The sequence below is a fragment of the Schistocerca gregaria genome, chromosome 6 (genome assembly GCF_023897955.1).
Source record: "Schistocerca gregaria isolate iqSchGreg1 chromosome 6, iqSchGreg1.2, whole genome shotgun sequence".
NCBI classification, from domain to species: Eukaryota; Metazoa; Arthropoda; class Insecta; order Orthoptera; family Acrididae; genus Schistocerca; species Schistocerca gregaria.
The window spans coordinates 386,785,641-386,802,308 of NC_064925.1; the positions used below are offsets into that span (position 1 = coordinate 386,785,641).

Consider the following 16,668-nt stretch of genomic DNA (forward strand, 5'->3'; position numbering starts at 1 on the left):
ATCTCTGAGAGTTATTCTACGATTTCGTTGAAATTTTGACACAGCGCTGCATTAGATTACGCCATATGGTGTACAAATGTATATATTACGTATATGATAACTGACGCTCCAGCAGGCACAAAAAAGCACGCGTGTATTCGAATACAGCGTTTCGTCAAAATTTCAAAGCAATCGGCGAAGAACTTTGGAGATTTAAGATACTCAACAAAGAACACAACATTTTCGCTACACATGGAAATTCAGTAGGTACATAAGGGCACGAGTGTATTCGAATGCAATTTCAAAGGTATCGATTAGGAACATTAGGAAATTTATGGTTTTCTACAAACAAACATTTACAACTACGAGAGGGGAACCAAAAGGGGAAATTCGTCATATCGTCTTTATTTCTTATTATTTGTACACCAAATTTTAATCACCTTCAAAGTATTCTCCATTGACCACAACGCACTTCTTCAAATGATTCTTCCATTGTGATTCTTCGGTTTTTCCCGGCGTATTTCTTGCTCGAACAGTCCGATCTATAGTGTCCCACGGGTACAATATTTCGACGATGGCGACATGTCTGATCGCCGAAATGTTGTGCCCTTTGGACACTGTGGACCGTCAGTACACCCGTGGACTGTTCGATATTCTTCTACTGTTCAAAACAGTTTTTAAATTTACTTATAGGGATGTTCTTCATGGCTTCCAGCGACTTTTGTTTTACCTCCTCCACAGTGACAAAACGCTTTCCTTTCATGTCCCTTTTGAGTCTGGGGAACAAAACGAAATCACAGGGGGCTAGAACCGGTGAATAGGGCAGCGTGGGGGGTGGACAATCGGTGTCACGCCGTTTTTAGTCAAAAACTGCTTTACGGAGACGGCGGTGAGGACCGGCACGTTGTCATGATGGAAGAACCAGTCGCCTGTGCGACAAAGATCTTCCTTTTTCTTCCGGATACTCTCTCTCAATCTTTTCAAAACCTCCAAGTAAAACTCCTCGTTGACACTTTGACCTGGGGGAACAACACCTCTGCGTGCACAACACCTCTGCAATCGAAGAAACAAATGAAGATTGTCTTGCTGTTTGACTTCATTTGGCGAGCTTTTCTGGGACGAGGAGAGCCACTTGTGTCCCCCTGGCTTGATTGCTGCTTCGTCTCGGGGTCACATCACCAGTAATCACCTTGGAAAAATATTAAGGTTCCTCTTTGAGCTGATTCTGAAGCTCTAAACATGCCTGAAGTCGTCTCCCCCTTTGTTAGTCTGTGAGAAGGCGAGGGACAAATTTGGGTACAACCCTTCTCATGCGCAAATCTTCGGATAAATTCCTCCCAATTGAACTCCATGATATTCCAGACATCTCATAGAGTCGATCAATGGTTCGGCGACGGTCTTCACGAACGAGGGCATCGATTTTGTCAACGTTTTCGTCACTTCTAGAATTTGAGGGGCGTCCTGAACGGGGTTGGTCTTCAACTGACATTTCTGCATTTTTAAGACGTGAAAACCACTCTTAGACTCTGGTTTTACTTAGGGCAGCATCCCCATAAGCAGTCTTAAGCATTACAATAGTTTCCGCGGCCGATTTCCCGAACAGGAAACTAAATTTCACTGCCGCTAGTTGCTCTCGACAATCTGCCGTCACATTTTCGCCGAAATGGAAAAACGTTGTTCAACAACAAAAAAATTTCACGGGCGAACCGATGCACTCACAGCGACACAACTTCGCGCACTGACTCAGGTGGTTTGACCGTAACGCTGGTCTAACAATAGATTCCCCCACTCTCCTTTCCCACCGCAGTCTAATTCCCGTTACTTTTGGGTCCCCCTCGTATTTTAATGAAAATGTAGATGTTCGTATGTTTCAAATCTTCAGATCTCCGAAAGTTCTTCATCAACTGCTTTGAAATTTTGAAGCAATGCTGTATTCGAATACGCGCTCGTATATATATATATATATATATATATATATATATATATATATATATATATATATATATATATTTTACAGCGTGACATATATATGCCATAATCATAGGGAAAAATCTATACAAAACCGTAAACGTACGTTCGTTCAAAATCAGCTCTCTGAAAGTCCTGCACCAGTTGCTTCAAAATTATGACACAGCACTGCATTCGAATGCGCACGTACTACTGTATACCTATTTCTTCATATAGATTTATATAAATAAGTGTATAATATAGGCTAGTGATTATAATACTGCTACAGAATCTGAATATGTGGTAACAACGAACAAGGCTCAAGGTCAGAGACAGGGGGAAGGGGAGATGGAGAGAGGGGTGGGAGGATACGGAAAGTGGGAGGATGTTCAAATGGCTCACATGGCTCTGAGCACCATGGGATTTAACATCTGTGGTCATTAGTCTCCTAGAACTTAGAACTACTTAAACCTACCTAACCCAAGGACATCACACACATCCATGTCCGAGGCAGGATTCGAACCTGGGAGGGTACGATAGACAGGGACGAGGGGGGGGGGGGGTGATAGTGGGGCAGGAGGAGATGGAGAGGGGGGAAGGAGGAGAAGATGGATGCAAAAAGAGGGGAGAGGCAGGAGGTGGGTGAAAAGAGGAGAGAAGGAGATGGACAGAGATGAGGGGACGGAGGAGAAAATTAGGACGTAAATCCAGTTCCCATACATGTTAGAAATATGTGCTTTCTATCTTCACAACAACGTGTGGGAGGGAAGAGCTAGTTTTGAATTAAGATCTTCAGCCATGGCAGCTGAATACGTCCCAGATAATAAGTCTCTTTCTGCCTCTGAATTGTCAAAGAGGGCAGAAGAGCATGCTGAGCAACCATTCTGCCCTTAGGGTGGGAAACTGGTCACAAAAGGCGGAAGACCAGCGACGATGAACGCCAGACAGCAATGGAGACCACTGCATTAAAAACACGTATTGTGTATCGAGAGGGCGCGTAGTCAGTATTGGAAAACTATCATGATAATCTCTCCAGTGGCAAAAGATATTAGTCCGTCATTCGGATCAACGTAAGGGGATTGCCAACGGGAGTGAAAAATATTCAGTAACTAACTAAAGGGTAACAAACTAGGACTCAGAGTATGGAGTGTTTAAAGGTGGTAGAAAATTAGAAAATCCTTAAAGGTTCAATCTAGATATAGAGGGAGTCAGCGAAGCAAAATGGAAGGAAGGTAACGATTTCTGGTCGGACGAACATAGAGTAATATCAACAGCATAAGAAAATGGTGTAATGGGAGTACAATTTGCAGTGAATAGGAAGCTAGAACAGAAAGTGAGTTGCTGTCAACAATGCAGTGACTGCATCGTTCTCGACAGAATCGACAGCAAACCAGAGTTAACAACAACATGTAACACCATAGCTTAGACACTACATACCTGATTTTGATTCATTTTGCTTTCTGTTTTGTTCAACATTCCATTTTTGAGCTTCTGTAAATGTTGTTTGATTGAATCGATAACGCAAAATTATATACTACTTTCTTTGCAAAAACTTTGATTTCACGGTCTGATTCTATGCAATGTAGTATATCTGTCGCTTAAATTCTTTGTCTCATTTGGAGGGAACAAAAATTAATATATAATTGTAATTTTGTTTAAATAACTTTTTGTAGAAAAGTCAGTATGTGCAAATGTTCTGTTTTATTTAATGTGTTTGGTTGCTGTTATGTAAACTCCTGACCTTCACTTAGGATTCTTAGTAATTTTTTTATGTAAAAGGTAGTGTGGTTATCCTCGGGAACGGAACTGTGTAGCGCGCGCAAAATGTGGTGGGCATGGTTAGAAACGTGGAACCAAAAGTCAGTCGGGGACTAGCTACCAAACTGTCAGCTACTGATGTAAAAGTTGTGTATTGTGCTGGTGCCGAGAGAGGGCTTTCGTGCCACTTTCCCAGATTGACAGATAAAGAGTTGGAACTATTCTGGAATTGGTATCTATTATCGCCACCAAGAAATTACAGGGTCCAGCATTTCCTCCTGCTATTCCACCCACCGACATGTACTCGCCACCACGTTGCACGATCACTAAAAAAGGAGCCAAGGAATTGCAAATATGTGCTGTGAAGGATCAGCTGATTGGATGTTTTAGTGTGGGCAAATATAAGGTAACTTATACTCGAACTCTTATACCTACCTTGAATATTATCCCTTCCCATGTCAAAAATGCTTACCGAGTGCCCATATTGTGAAAATAGGAAAGCCCAGTTTTTTACTAATTAATGCCATTGAACATGGTAAAAAGAAAGTTTATGTAGCAGAATTGAGTAATATAGTAAATGATGCTTGTTGAAAATAATTTTTCTATTAAAACTGTTCATTAATATTTTTTTGCCAACAACTAAAGTGAACGTTCTCAAAACTGTGCCTTATATAGCTATTCAAATTAAATGATCACTGTGCAGCCTGTTGAAAATCACCCAAAGGTGAGCTATTGTCTTATAACCACGTCAAGTTGTGTTCTACTGCAGTAAAAAATGAGAACTATTTCTGTTAAAAGTTACATGTTCATGCTTGATGAGGGCTTGTTTCTCTAGTGTATTGAATGTGTGTTTAATTTGCTCTGCTACAGTGATCAAGATTAAAAGGCCCCCCTCCATTGAAAGTAGTTCACATACACAAAGTTCCTTAATTATAGAAAGTTTCAATGACTCTTGCTACTCAAGTGAAATTCTGTATAATATTGGGTTCCTGTTGTGTATTAAAAGTGCATATTAATGGTGTAACAGGATTAACAGTTTGTCTATTGTGCTCATGCTAGATAATAATTAATAGAAAGACCACTATCTATGAAAACAATAACGTCTTAATTCAAAAGACAGTGAGAAATAATCTGTTACTGAATTCCATTTAGTTTTCATTCTAAGTAGAAAGGTGTTTAGTATTGAGAGACTTAATCTATGCACAATAACTAATTTTGTTGTGAACCATATCCATATTTCATATCAGATAGGAATACGTTTGAAAAGTAATACTGAACCTATGTGCAATTTACGATTCTGCAGTGAATATTAATAGTAACATTATTGAGACCATTCAGTATGATTAAGTCCTCAAGACAATAGTGTGTTTCGTTACATGTTATATTTATGCAAATAGTTTGTTCAGATCTTTTAGCTCCAACCCTAACATGAACATACTGTATGCAGGTGCCTGTTCCTTGCACTCGTGTGTCACAAAGTATAGTTCTGTAAAGTTACTCATACCTACTTACTTGAACAAGAATGTCAATCATTCTCATACCTAATTAGGACGTCGACCATTTTCTTTATTCTTTGAACTGTGTAGATAGGATAAAATATTGTTTATAACTGTTTAAATATTTACGTAAGTTTTTCACTTCCGATAAGCCACCTCCGTTAGGTACAACACGGTCAACATAACAAAGTTCCTCTCAGAGGGTAACACTGCTCTGTTGCTTTATACTATTATTGCTTTAACAAGATAGTTTCATTTTACGGCCTACCTCCAACTTTAAGGTTATGATATAGCAGTAGCAAAGGGAAGTGTTAAAACAGTTCAAGTACACACCCCGATGTCACGATCAGAAGATGAAGAGGTAGGAAAAAGTATATACGAGGGCATTTAAATAGTAATTCAGACTGTTCAGGAAGATGAAAATCAAATAACCATGGGAGATTGGAAAGCGGTAGTAGGGGAAGACACAAAAGGCAGATTTACCGGAGGATGTGGGATTGGTAGTTAGTATGAGAGAGGAGAACACTGTCTGTGTTCTGCAGCACATTTCAACTAAATTTGTGCCAGTTTTTCCATTGTTAGAAAATGTTTGACACAAAAATAAGTTACACGCCACAAAAGACATTGTGACATTTCACATCTATAGTTACTGAGTTCTTGTAAAAGTGAAAATGTACACTAACTCTGCCCTATTAGAGTAAAATTTCTATTTTAATACTGGTACAAAGTTAGGGTAAGTTCATACTAGTCTTAAAAAACGTAGTACTTTTCCTGTATATTATGTTCTGGGTAAATTTATAGCATGCCAGAAGAAAATAAGTGTTAATAAGAAGTAAAAGCCGTGTAATTCATTGTCGCTGGTTTACTTTGAAATGTCAGGATACTTGTATAGAACTGGCTTTATTAAACTTAAATCACTATCGCCATATGTTCTCTTCACTGCCAATGCAATTAAATGATAATCACAGGCCTGAGAGACTACATGAAGCTTAACTTTGACTTTTAGTAAAAGAAAATGCAAATAGGCGAGGCAGCAGCCATTTAAAACAAAACTGGTAAGCACTACAAAGATACCTTGACGATTAAAACATTACCATGGTTGACTGTAATAACAGCAAGTACACTGTTCAAGAATCACAACAGAAGGAGGACCATTTGCAAAAGGTCAGGACACACGGGAAGCTTCCAGCTGGATTTCATAATGGTCACAGAGAGATTCCCAAATTAGATATTGGATTCTAAGGCGTACACAGGAGTAGATACGAACTCTGATCAAAATTTAGTAATGATGAACAGTAGACTGAAGTTTAACTGAGAACAAAACACTGAAGGTCCCCGCGAGAAGGAGAGGAGGAAGAGGGGAGGAGGGGGGACACTCCGCTGACGTGACAGAATATCAAACCGAAGGCAATGTGTAATAAATTTGGGCTGCACTATTACAGTCAGGGTTTTTGCAGCGCTCCTGAAGACTTGCGATCAAATAAAGCGGGGGACATAGATGAAAATCTTTCGGAATTTCTAAACATATTTAGGGAAAAATCAACCAAACGACAATTCAGATTGGTTTGTAGAATCTATGTCACTAAAGATATGTAATCAGGCTTCAGTAAAAATGTAATCCACCCAATTCCGAAGATACAAGCTGACAATTATTGAACTATATGAAAAGAAACGTAAATTAGCTACAAACTACGGGGTGCACACACTTTATTCAAGGTGTAAACGTCACTGCAAATATTCGGATTCAGGTTATGACATAATCGATATGCCTGCCATCATTGGCGATGATATGGCGCCGACGAATAACGAAATTCTGCTTGACCCGCTGAAGTGTCTTAACATCGATGCTGTCGATGACCTTCTGAATGGCTGCTTTCAGCTCAGAAACGGTTTTGTTGTTATTTCTGTGCACGTTGTCTGTAGTATAGCCCCCCAAAAGGAGTCGCATGTGTTCAGATCCGAAGAATATAGCGGCCAATCGAGGCCAATGACAGTTGCTTCTCGGTACCCCAAAGCCGAAATGTGCACCCCAAAGTGCTCCTCCAGGACATCAAACACTCTCCTGCTTCGATGGGGTCTAGCTGCTTCTTGCATGAGCTATATCTTGTCGAAATCAGTGTCACTTTGGATAAAGTGGATGAAATAATCTTCCGAAACCTGTAGGCCCCGTTCGGTAGTCACCGTGGCATATCGCACCAATTATTCCGTGACTGGAGATTGCACATCACAGAGTCATCTGTTGAGGATGAAGAGACATCTCGATCGCGAAATGTTGGTTCTCAGTTCCTCATATGCGACAATTTCACATATTGACGAACCCATCCAAATGAAAGACGGCTACGTCGCTAAATCAAACCATGCAAGCACATACTAATTCCCATCATGCCCCGTGACCAACCGTGCAGTTTGAACGTTCCAACGAAAACCGTTCAGAATTTACGACGATTTTATTTCATATAGTTCAATAACTGTCACCCTGCAGCAAGGGCAGATAAATGCGAGGGCTATAGCACAGTCAGCTTAACTGCTCATGCATTTTAATTGACGACATTAATAACAAACCGAAGAATGGAAAATAAAACTGACGTCTTCTTAGATGACGATCAGTTTGGCATTAGAAAACGTAAAAGCACCAGACAGGCAGTTGTAGCGTTGGGCTTGATATTGGAATCAACATAAAAAAAAATTAGACACCTTTAGGTAGTATGGAAGTGAATCATGGGCTGTGGGCTGTAGGGAGACCGAAAAGAAAACAATCGAAGCGTTTGAGATGTGGTGCAGAGAAATAATACTGAAACTTAGATGAACAGGCAAGGTAAGAAATAAGACATTTCTCTAAAGAAGCGACGAGGAAAGAAGTATGTGGAAAGCTATGCTAAGAAAAAGGAACAACGTCATAGGACCTCTTTCATGACTGCATGGTACGCGAGGGACCACCAGAGCGTAAGGACTGCATGGGAAGACAGAGTTTTGAATATATTCAAGAAATAATGGAGGACGTTGGGTCCAAGTGCAACTCTGAACTGAAACTGTCATATCAGTCGAAGGACTGATGGGAAAAAATGTTGGGGTAAGAAGTGCAGTGATCACATAGGTTCAGATATACTTAAAGCAAATTGCAGACTACGTTTCATTGGTAGGATACTGGGAAAATGAAGTCTACAACGAAGACCGCGTATGAAGCAATGAATGTAACACAGCATGTGAAAGTTTGCTGAATGTGGAGGGGTTACTCCTGTAACCGAAATTTGCAGATCTGAAGATTGTTCTAGAAGAACCGAAACTGGTCATATGAATAAATATTTTGCAGTCAGGACGGATTATAAGTAACATAGCATAAAAAGAGATTGCGGTATCCCTGCAGGTATTATGTCTGTTTTTGCAACGTTCGAAGATAGTTGATTGTCACTAACGCTGACTTAAAAAGTTTCAAGAATCAATGTTACGTTGATAATCTAGGAATATATTTCATCCCCTAAATGTCACTACAGTGCTGATGACGAAGACAAGTTGAAATTAATTACAGCAACCACAGTGGCATTTAAGCATACTGTACTGAATCACTCCAGTGCCTTCTTACCTCAAGTGAGACGTATCTGTCATTACGGCCGACGAACGATGCTATTGGCAAAGTGATATTCTGCAGCTGGTATTCGGGCGGCTTCTCCGAGCCGTACCTACGAAAATTCTCCTTGGGACCCCAATCGAAGCCCTCCAACTTTCCTGGTAAACAAACAAAATCAGGCCACTAAGTATACACTGCCACCAACAGCGCTAAACACTCCACTTTTTATCACATAACAGAGTTCGTTTATACTGTCAGCCGTTCTTGAATCATCGAGCTATGCATGTTACAAATTACATTACCTTTCAAACGTCCCCTTAGTAATTTGATAGAGAACAAACAATGTATTTACCTTAATACTGTTGAAAAGTCATTATATATATATATAACACATTGACACCGGTGTGTCAGACCCACCATACTTGCCCCGGACACTGCGAGAGGGCTGTACAAGCAATGATCACATGCACGGCACATCGGACACACCAGGAACCGCGGTGTTAGCCGTCGAATGGCGCTAGCTGCGCAGCATTTCTGCACCGCCGCCGTCAGTGTCAGCCAGTTTGCCGTGGCATACGGAGCTCCATCGCAGTCTTTAACACTGGTAGCATGTCGCGACAGCGTGGACGTGAATCGTATGTGCAGTTGACGGACTTTGAGCGAGGGCGTATAGTGGGCATGCGGGAGGCCGGGTGGACGTACCGCCGAATTGCTCAACACGTGGGGCATGAGGTCTCCACAGCACATCGATGTTGTCGCCAGTGGTCGGTGGAAGGTGCACGTGCCCGTCGACCTGGGACCGGACCGCAGCGACGCACGGATGCACGCCAAGACCGTAGGATCCTACGCAGTGCCGTAGGGGACCGCACCGCCACTTCCCAGCAAATTAGGGACACTGTTGCCCCTGGGGTATCGGCGAGGACCATTCGCAACCGTCTCCATGAAGCTGGGCTACGGTCCCGCACACCGTTAGGCCGTCTTCCGCTCACTCCCCAACATCGTGCAGCCCGCCTCCAGTGGTGTCGCGACAGGCGTGAATGGAGGGACGAATGGAGACGTGTCGTCTTCAGCGATGAGAGTCGCTTCTGCCTTGGTGCCAATGATGGTCGTATGCGTGTTTGGCGCCGTGCAGGTGAGCGCCACAATCAGGACTGCATACGACCGAGGCACACAGGGCCAACACCCGGCATCATGGTGTGGGGAGCGATCTCCTACACTGGCCGTACACCTCTGGTGATCGTCGAGGGGACACTGAACAGTGCACGGTACATCCAAACCGTCATCGAACCCATCGTTCTACCTTTCCTAGACCGGCAAGGGAACTTGCTGTTTCAACAGGACAATGCACGTCCGCATGTATGCCGTGCCACCCAACGTGCTCTAGAAGGTGTAAGTCAACTACCCTGGCCAGCAAGATCTCCGGATCTGTCCCCCACTGAGCATGTTTGGGACTGGATGAAGCGTCGTCTCACGCGGTCTGCACGTCCAGCACGAACGCTGGTCCAACTGAGGCGCCAGGTGGAAATGGCATGGCAAGCCGTTCCACAGGACTACATCCAGCATCTCTACGATCGTCTCCATTGGAGAATAGCAGCCTGCATTGCTGCGAAAGGTGGATATACACTGTACTAGTGCCGACATTGTGCATGCTCTGTTGCCTGTGTCTATGTGCCTGTGGTTCTGTCAGTGTGATCATGTGATGTATCTGACCCCAGGAATGTGTCAATAAAGTTTCCCCTTCCTGGGACAATGAATTCACGGTGTTCTTATTTCAATTTCCAGGAGTGTATATATATATATATATATATATATATATATATATATATATATATATATATATATATATATATATAATCAGTTCATGACATCCAGTCTTACAAATTTCCTCTCTCTGATGGACACACGTCCGGATCTTCCGCTCTCAAAAGTCCGCTATCTCACTTCCCACATCCACCACTGCTGGCGGCTCACCTCCATCTGCGCAACGCTAAGCGCTGTTAACAGCCGACTGCCCAACACTACAATAGCGACTATTCCAACAATGCCACCCAGCCACAGACTGCACACAACACAGCTTGTGATTTTCATACAAAGTGCTACGTGGCGTTACCAATATAAAAACCTAAACAGCCTACTTACACCTTATCTTTGAATCAGGTTCAGTGGTGAAATACATTGTCTGTCTTGCTCATTATATATATCTGCACGTTGCCATCTGGGAACGTCTACAGGGATTATGAATCGCTGGGAGATCGCGCATCGAGAGGTGAGTGTGGCATTACCTGGCTTGGGGCTGGATCTATGTTATAGGTCTCAAGTCAGAAGTTATATGGTTACTCGGGTTTTTGTACGGCCGTGTGAATCATTTGTGTGTAATTGGTTGCTTGCAGTATTTATCTACATATATTTTGCTGGTAACCCTCAAACCTTGAACATAAGCATAGCGCAACACATAAATTGTTGTTTCCTTAACTGCGAAACGGTCGCTTCGGAACTGCCCTATTAACGCAAGCGAAAACCGACTGAATGTGCAAGGGCGGTAAGCGACCAATATCTGCTGACTGGAATACTTTTGTTTTGTCAAACATTTCCTGGCATTTATAGTTCGTGCCTGTGATCTAGAATATGAATATGTATTTGTGTCACTAGCGCATTATATTCCATAAAATTCTTAGTCACTTGATATGATATATGGTTAATGGCGAATGAAACTAAATTTTGTTTCTAGATGTGTCTTTCACATTCAAGTCACTTTTTAATCAGTAGTGGAAGACACATCGATGTAATAATCATTGTAACGTACTGGGCTTACTGTTGGAGGGGGGTCGTTTCATTGCATTGAGTCCTAAAATGCTGCAATTTGCATATAGCTCATTAATTCATTTGTGCTACATCTTAAATCAGAGAGACATGCATGAGTGCGTGCTGTGGGACCCCAAAATATCTAGGACTGATATTTGACACATCTCTTACTTCCACGAATCACTGCACAAACTGCTAGTGAAAAGTTTCCTCCTGGATCAATCTTCTACGGGAACTCACCGGATCACAATGAGGCAGTAACATGAAACTATACGAACCACCGCAATGGTAGTATGCTATTGTGCGGCAGAATATGCGCGTCCTGTTGTATATTTCAACACATGGCAAAGGGCTGGACATATCTCTCAATGACTTCTTCAGAATCATAACTTGTTGCCTGAAATCCAGTCTACTCGAATTGCGCTACCATCTCCCAGGAGTGACATCATGTGCTGTACGAATAGGAATAGTTGCCAATGAGGGAGGGAAGGAAATGGAGTTATGGAGTTGAAGAAATCGCATCCTCTGTATGTGCACGAACTGCACCCGCAACAACTGAAGTCAAGTAGGCGTTTCCGTGCAACATCACGGCACTTAGATCCACTCCTGAAAAAGATACGGAGGGCTATGACCTACCTTCCACCTCTCTGGAAAAGTGTTTCAGGAAACATATCTTCTGGCTACGATGAGAAATGGAAGACTTGAGAGTCCCTGAATAGACTGAGATCTGGAGTTGGCATGTCAAAGTTTAATTTTGCAAGGTGTGGCTACACTGATCAAAGTGAGTTCAGTGTGACTGTGGAGAAGACCAAACTGTTCATCAAATGCTTCAATTCTGCCTGTGTCCATCCTCCTGCACAGAAGATAATCTTGATAAGAGAACAAAAAAATGCGCTGGAAACGGCCGAGTTTTGGGCAAAATTGATATAGTCATAACATGTGTGATATGTATGTATGTATGTATATGTATGTGTATGAAGGTAGGAAATGAGGTACTGGGGGAAATAACGCTCTGAGGACCAGTCGTGAGACGTGCTCGGGTAGCTCAGTTAGCAAAGCACTTGACCGTAATTGGAAAAGGGTCCTATGTTCAATATCTGATCCGGCACACAGTTTTAATGTGTCAGGATGCTCCCTCCGTTCACATTTTGTTCTCTCAGGGTACAGCGTAAAGGTAATTCTGAAAAATGCGAACTGGCAAACACTTGAAAGTAAATGCCAATCATATCTCCAAGATTAGCTTTAAACGACAAATTGGTACGCATAGGACAACAACCACTACTTAATATCTATCAAAACGCCACGCATAAAAACGATATTTTTACGGGGCTCGTACCTTGGGTTCCATTGATGACAGAAAAGTAAGGTCAAGTGTTGTGGATAGCCCCTGGGCTATGACCACTTGTATGCACAACGGAAGGATCCTCTTACTGTAACTCTCGTACAGCACAGGGTCAAAGTTTCAGTATTACACACTTCCTTCGGCTCAAGCAAATGGAGCAGAGCGGTTGGTTCTTTCTCCATTAGATGTCGGCTAACTGTTTGCCTTAAGGGGAACCACTTATTTCATGGACGGTTTCTGAGAATACCAGGGAAACATGGTTTTTGGGTACCAACACCGAACCGCGGATTCCAAGGCGACTATGCTCAGCAAATGACCATAGTTTTTGCTCTGTGTTCCTAATCCTGATCTCGAACAGCTTTGAAACTTTCTTGATATCCTTATTCGTTTCCGAGTTATCGAAGCTCAAAGTTACCCTATTTCTACATGTAAAATACGCACGTAAAATACGGTGTGACGCGAAAACTTAGATTATGAAGTGACATAGGAAGGAAAAACGTGCTGTAAAATACCTCAGTTATCATCAGAAGGGTTCTGGGAACCACACGATGTTCGAGTGCAATTCAAAAAGTAATAGCAATTTATCAGAATTAAATGCAGTTAACGTGTCAGGTATTTGAAACCCTCGGAAGTGAAGATGCGTGTGTTGAGAAAATTACCGCATATGCCGAAAGATGAAACAAAATGATCGCGCCCCTAGCTCTGTGTACCGTAGAAGAACAGTGAACAGTAATACATCGAAAGAATCCATAGAAGGGTTTTGGAAAGGTATGGAGATAGCTGTATTAGTGACAGAAGAATGTACGAGGGGTGGATCCCTTTAAAAGTGAACGTATGTCAATCATATATGAACAACGCTCTGGTCGTCCCAGCACGGCCGTTACTGACGAGAATGTGGGACGCGCTGGAGCCATGATTCGTGAGGACCGGTGTATTTCTGTAGAAGCTTTAGCCAGGGAACTGAGTATTAGTGTGGGATCCGCTCATACCAATGTTAATGAGGTTCTCAAGTTCCATTTCTCGAGTGTACGATGCACACTGCCGGACGCTGTGGTCGAGCGGTTCTAGGCTCTTCAGTCCGGAACCGCGCGGCTGCTGCGGTCTCAGGTTCGAATCCTGCTTGGGGAGAGGATGTGTGTGATTTCCTTAGGTTAGTTAGACCTCAGATGTTAAGTCTCATAGTGCTTAGAGCCATTTGAACCATTTTTTTCATTATGGGGCTTAACCGCTAAGGTCATCAGTCCCTAAGCTTACACACTACCTAACCTAAATTATCCTAAGGACAAACACACGTACCCATGCCCGAGGGAGGACTCGAACCTCCGCCGGGACCTGCCGCACAGTCCATGACTGCAGCGCCTTAGACTGCTCGGCTAATCCCACGCGGCTGAACCATTTTGTTGCTCACTGATGAACACAAGATGATGCTCGTTCAGGCTGCCACATTATTTCTGGCGTGATATAACGCTGAAGGACACGACTTTCTGACACGTCTCATCACAGGAGACGAAACCTGTGTGCACCACTACGAACGAGATAGCAAAAGACAATCTTCAGTATGGCGACACACGTATTCTCCAGCCAAGAAGAAATTAAAGTCTGAGTCATCTGTCAGAAAGGTCATCTTCACCCTCTTCTGGGATATGAATGGGCGATTATGGAGCACTATGAGCAAACGGGTGAAAGAGTGAACAGTGTCCGGTACAGCGCCATGTTGGTGAATGAGCTAAAGCCAGGAATGAGGAGCCGTCCCAGAGGACTTCTATCCATAGGCGTTCTTACCCTTAACGACAACGGGCACCCCCACACCACCGCTGTAACTCTTGCCGCCATTCGGAGACAGATTTCTCGTAGTACTGCATTCCCCGTAAAGGCCTGAGCCCGTTCCTTCGGACTTCCATTTGTTTGAACCCTGAAGGACCTTCCACAGGACGACGATTTGAAAGTGAGGTTAAAGAAGCGGTGCATTTTTGGTTGCAGGCACAACCGAAACTGGCACAGGAAGGTTGGTGCAACGGTATGAAAAGGAGAGTAGTTATGTTGGCAAATGACATTTCGTTTGTATCTGTAAGTGATACAATGCTTCACAAAAAATTGTTTACTGTTACTCTTTCAATCATCCTCGTAGTACTGAACCATACGCAAAATCTTTTTGCACATAAAAATCTGGTCGGAGACGTAAAATTACATAGTTTTGGTTTATTTCAGTGTCACAAAAGTAACTATCAAAATTTTAGTGAGCCATAAAGTTCTTTTCATATGAGTACATGTACTGCAGTAACAGGGAAGAGAAGGGAATCAGCGGAAAACTGCTCCTATATGGGCACAAAAAAGGCGAAACGGCGGATATGGTCCTGTTTAAAAGACTGACTGAAAAATGGGGTACCAGTAGCTTCATTCCATCTTCCTCAGCACGTTTAAAAATTTTCCCGTACGTTTTATCTTGCAGACATATTTTTGATTTTTTGAACCGAGAGAGGAGGAGACAGTGGCCGCAGAAAAGGAACGGACAAGTAACAAATACTAAAAGATCGTAGACAGTGTAGTAGTATAGAAAGAGTGAAGGAGACAGTGGCAGTGTGAGACAAATAAAGGGACACAGAGGCAGTGGAACATAGTTGACAGTGACAGAATAGTGCTGGAAAAAGAGAGAAGGAGACAGTGCCAATGGGACAGGCATAAAGAGAAGGAGAAACTGGAAGTGGGTGAGAGTCAGTGATAATGAGAGACAGAATCTGTGACAATGAATAAGAGAGAGACAGTTGTAACTAAGCTGTTTAGGTTTTTTTTATTGGTAACGCCGCCGCCACGTAGCGCTCTGTATAAAAATCACTGGCTGTGCCGTGCGCAGTCTGTGGCTGGTTTGCATTGCTGTCTGCCATTGTAGTGTTGGGCAGCGGCAGCTGGATGCTAACAGCGCGTAGCGTTGCGCAGTTGGAGGTGAGCCGCCAGCAGTGGTGGACGTGGGTGGAGAGATGGCGGAGTTTTGAAATTTGTAAGAATTGGTGTCACGAACTGATTTATATATTATGAATATTAAGGTAAATACATTGTCTGTTCTGTATTAAAATCTTTCATTTGCTAACAATGCCTGTCAGTAGTTAGTGCCTTCAGTAGTTTGAATATTTTATTTAGCTGGCAGTAGTGGTGCTCGCTGTATTGCAGTAGCTTGAGTAACGAAGATTTTTGTGAGGTAAGTGATTTGTGAAACGTATAGGTTAATGTTACTCAGGGCCATTCTTTCGTAGGGATTTTTGGAAGTCAGATTGCGTTGCCTAAAAAATATTGTGTTTCAGTTTAAACACAGTCTTGTAATTATTTTTCTAAGGGGACGTTTCATATATACCAGTCGTGTATAAATTTTTCTAAGGGGACGTTTCATATGTCGACCGTTAGCCAAAGATACCCCACTGGAATCTTCTGATTTTTTTCTTGTAGTTTGTGTAATTAGTGTAGCTTTTGTTTATTGCTAGCGCGTAATTGTAGAGAGAATTTCCTCTGTAGTTGCAGTCTTTAATTGTTGTACAGTAAAATAGTTGTGGCATGCATGTAGTTTTGCACGAAGTATTTCGCAGCTGCGCCTGCAATTAATTAGATATTATTTTCAGTGCTATGTTAATGTGTTCTTTTATTTTTGTTCTTCAAATTGTGTTTTTCTGTGTTGTCGTATGAAAAATTGTGACAATAATGGCGTGTGAAAAACGTAACACTAGGCTCCAAAGTAAACTGAGAAATGACAGTGAAGACGAAAGCAGTGTGTTAACGTCACCATGTAATGA

At 42.5% G+C, this 16,668-nt stretch overlaps 1 protein-coding gene across 1 annotated transcript in view; it reads right to left on the bottom strand.

Annotated features, from left to right (window-relative positions):
• Positions 1-16,668, bottom strand: part of LOC126278066 (lipase member M-like) — a 162,769-nt gene that overhangs the window by 3,333 nt on the left and 142,768 nt on the right. Inside the window, exon 8 of the mRNA XM_049977891.1 lies at positions 8,761-8,903. Coding sequence (XP_049833848.1) covers positions 8,761-8,903 — 143 coding nt within the window. The remainder of the gene's footprint in view (positions 1-8,760; positions 8,904-16,668) is intronic.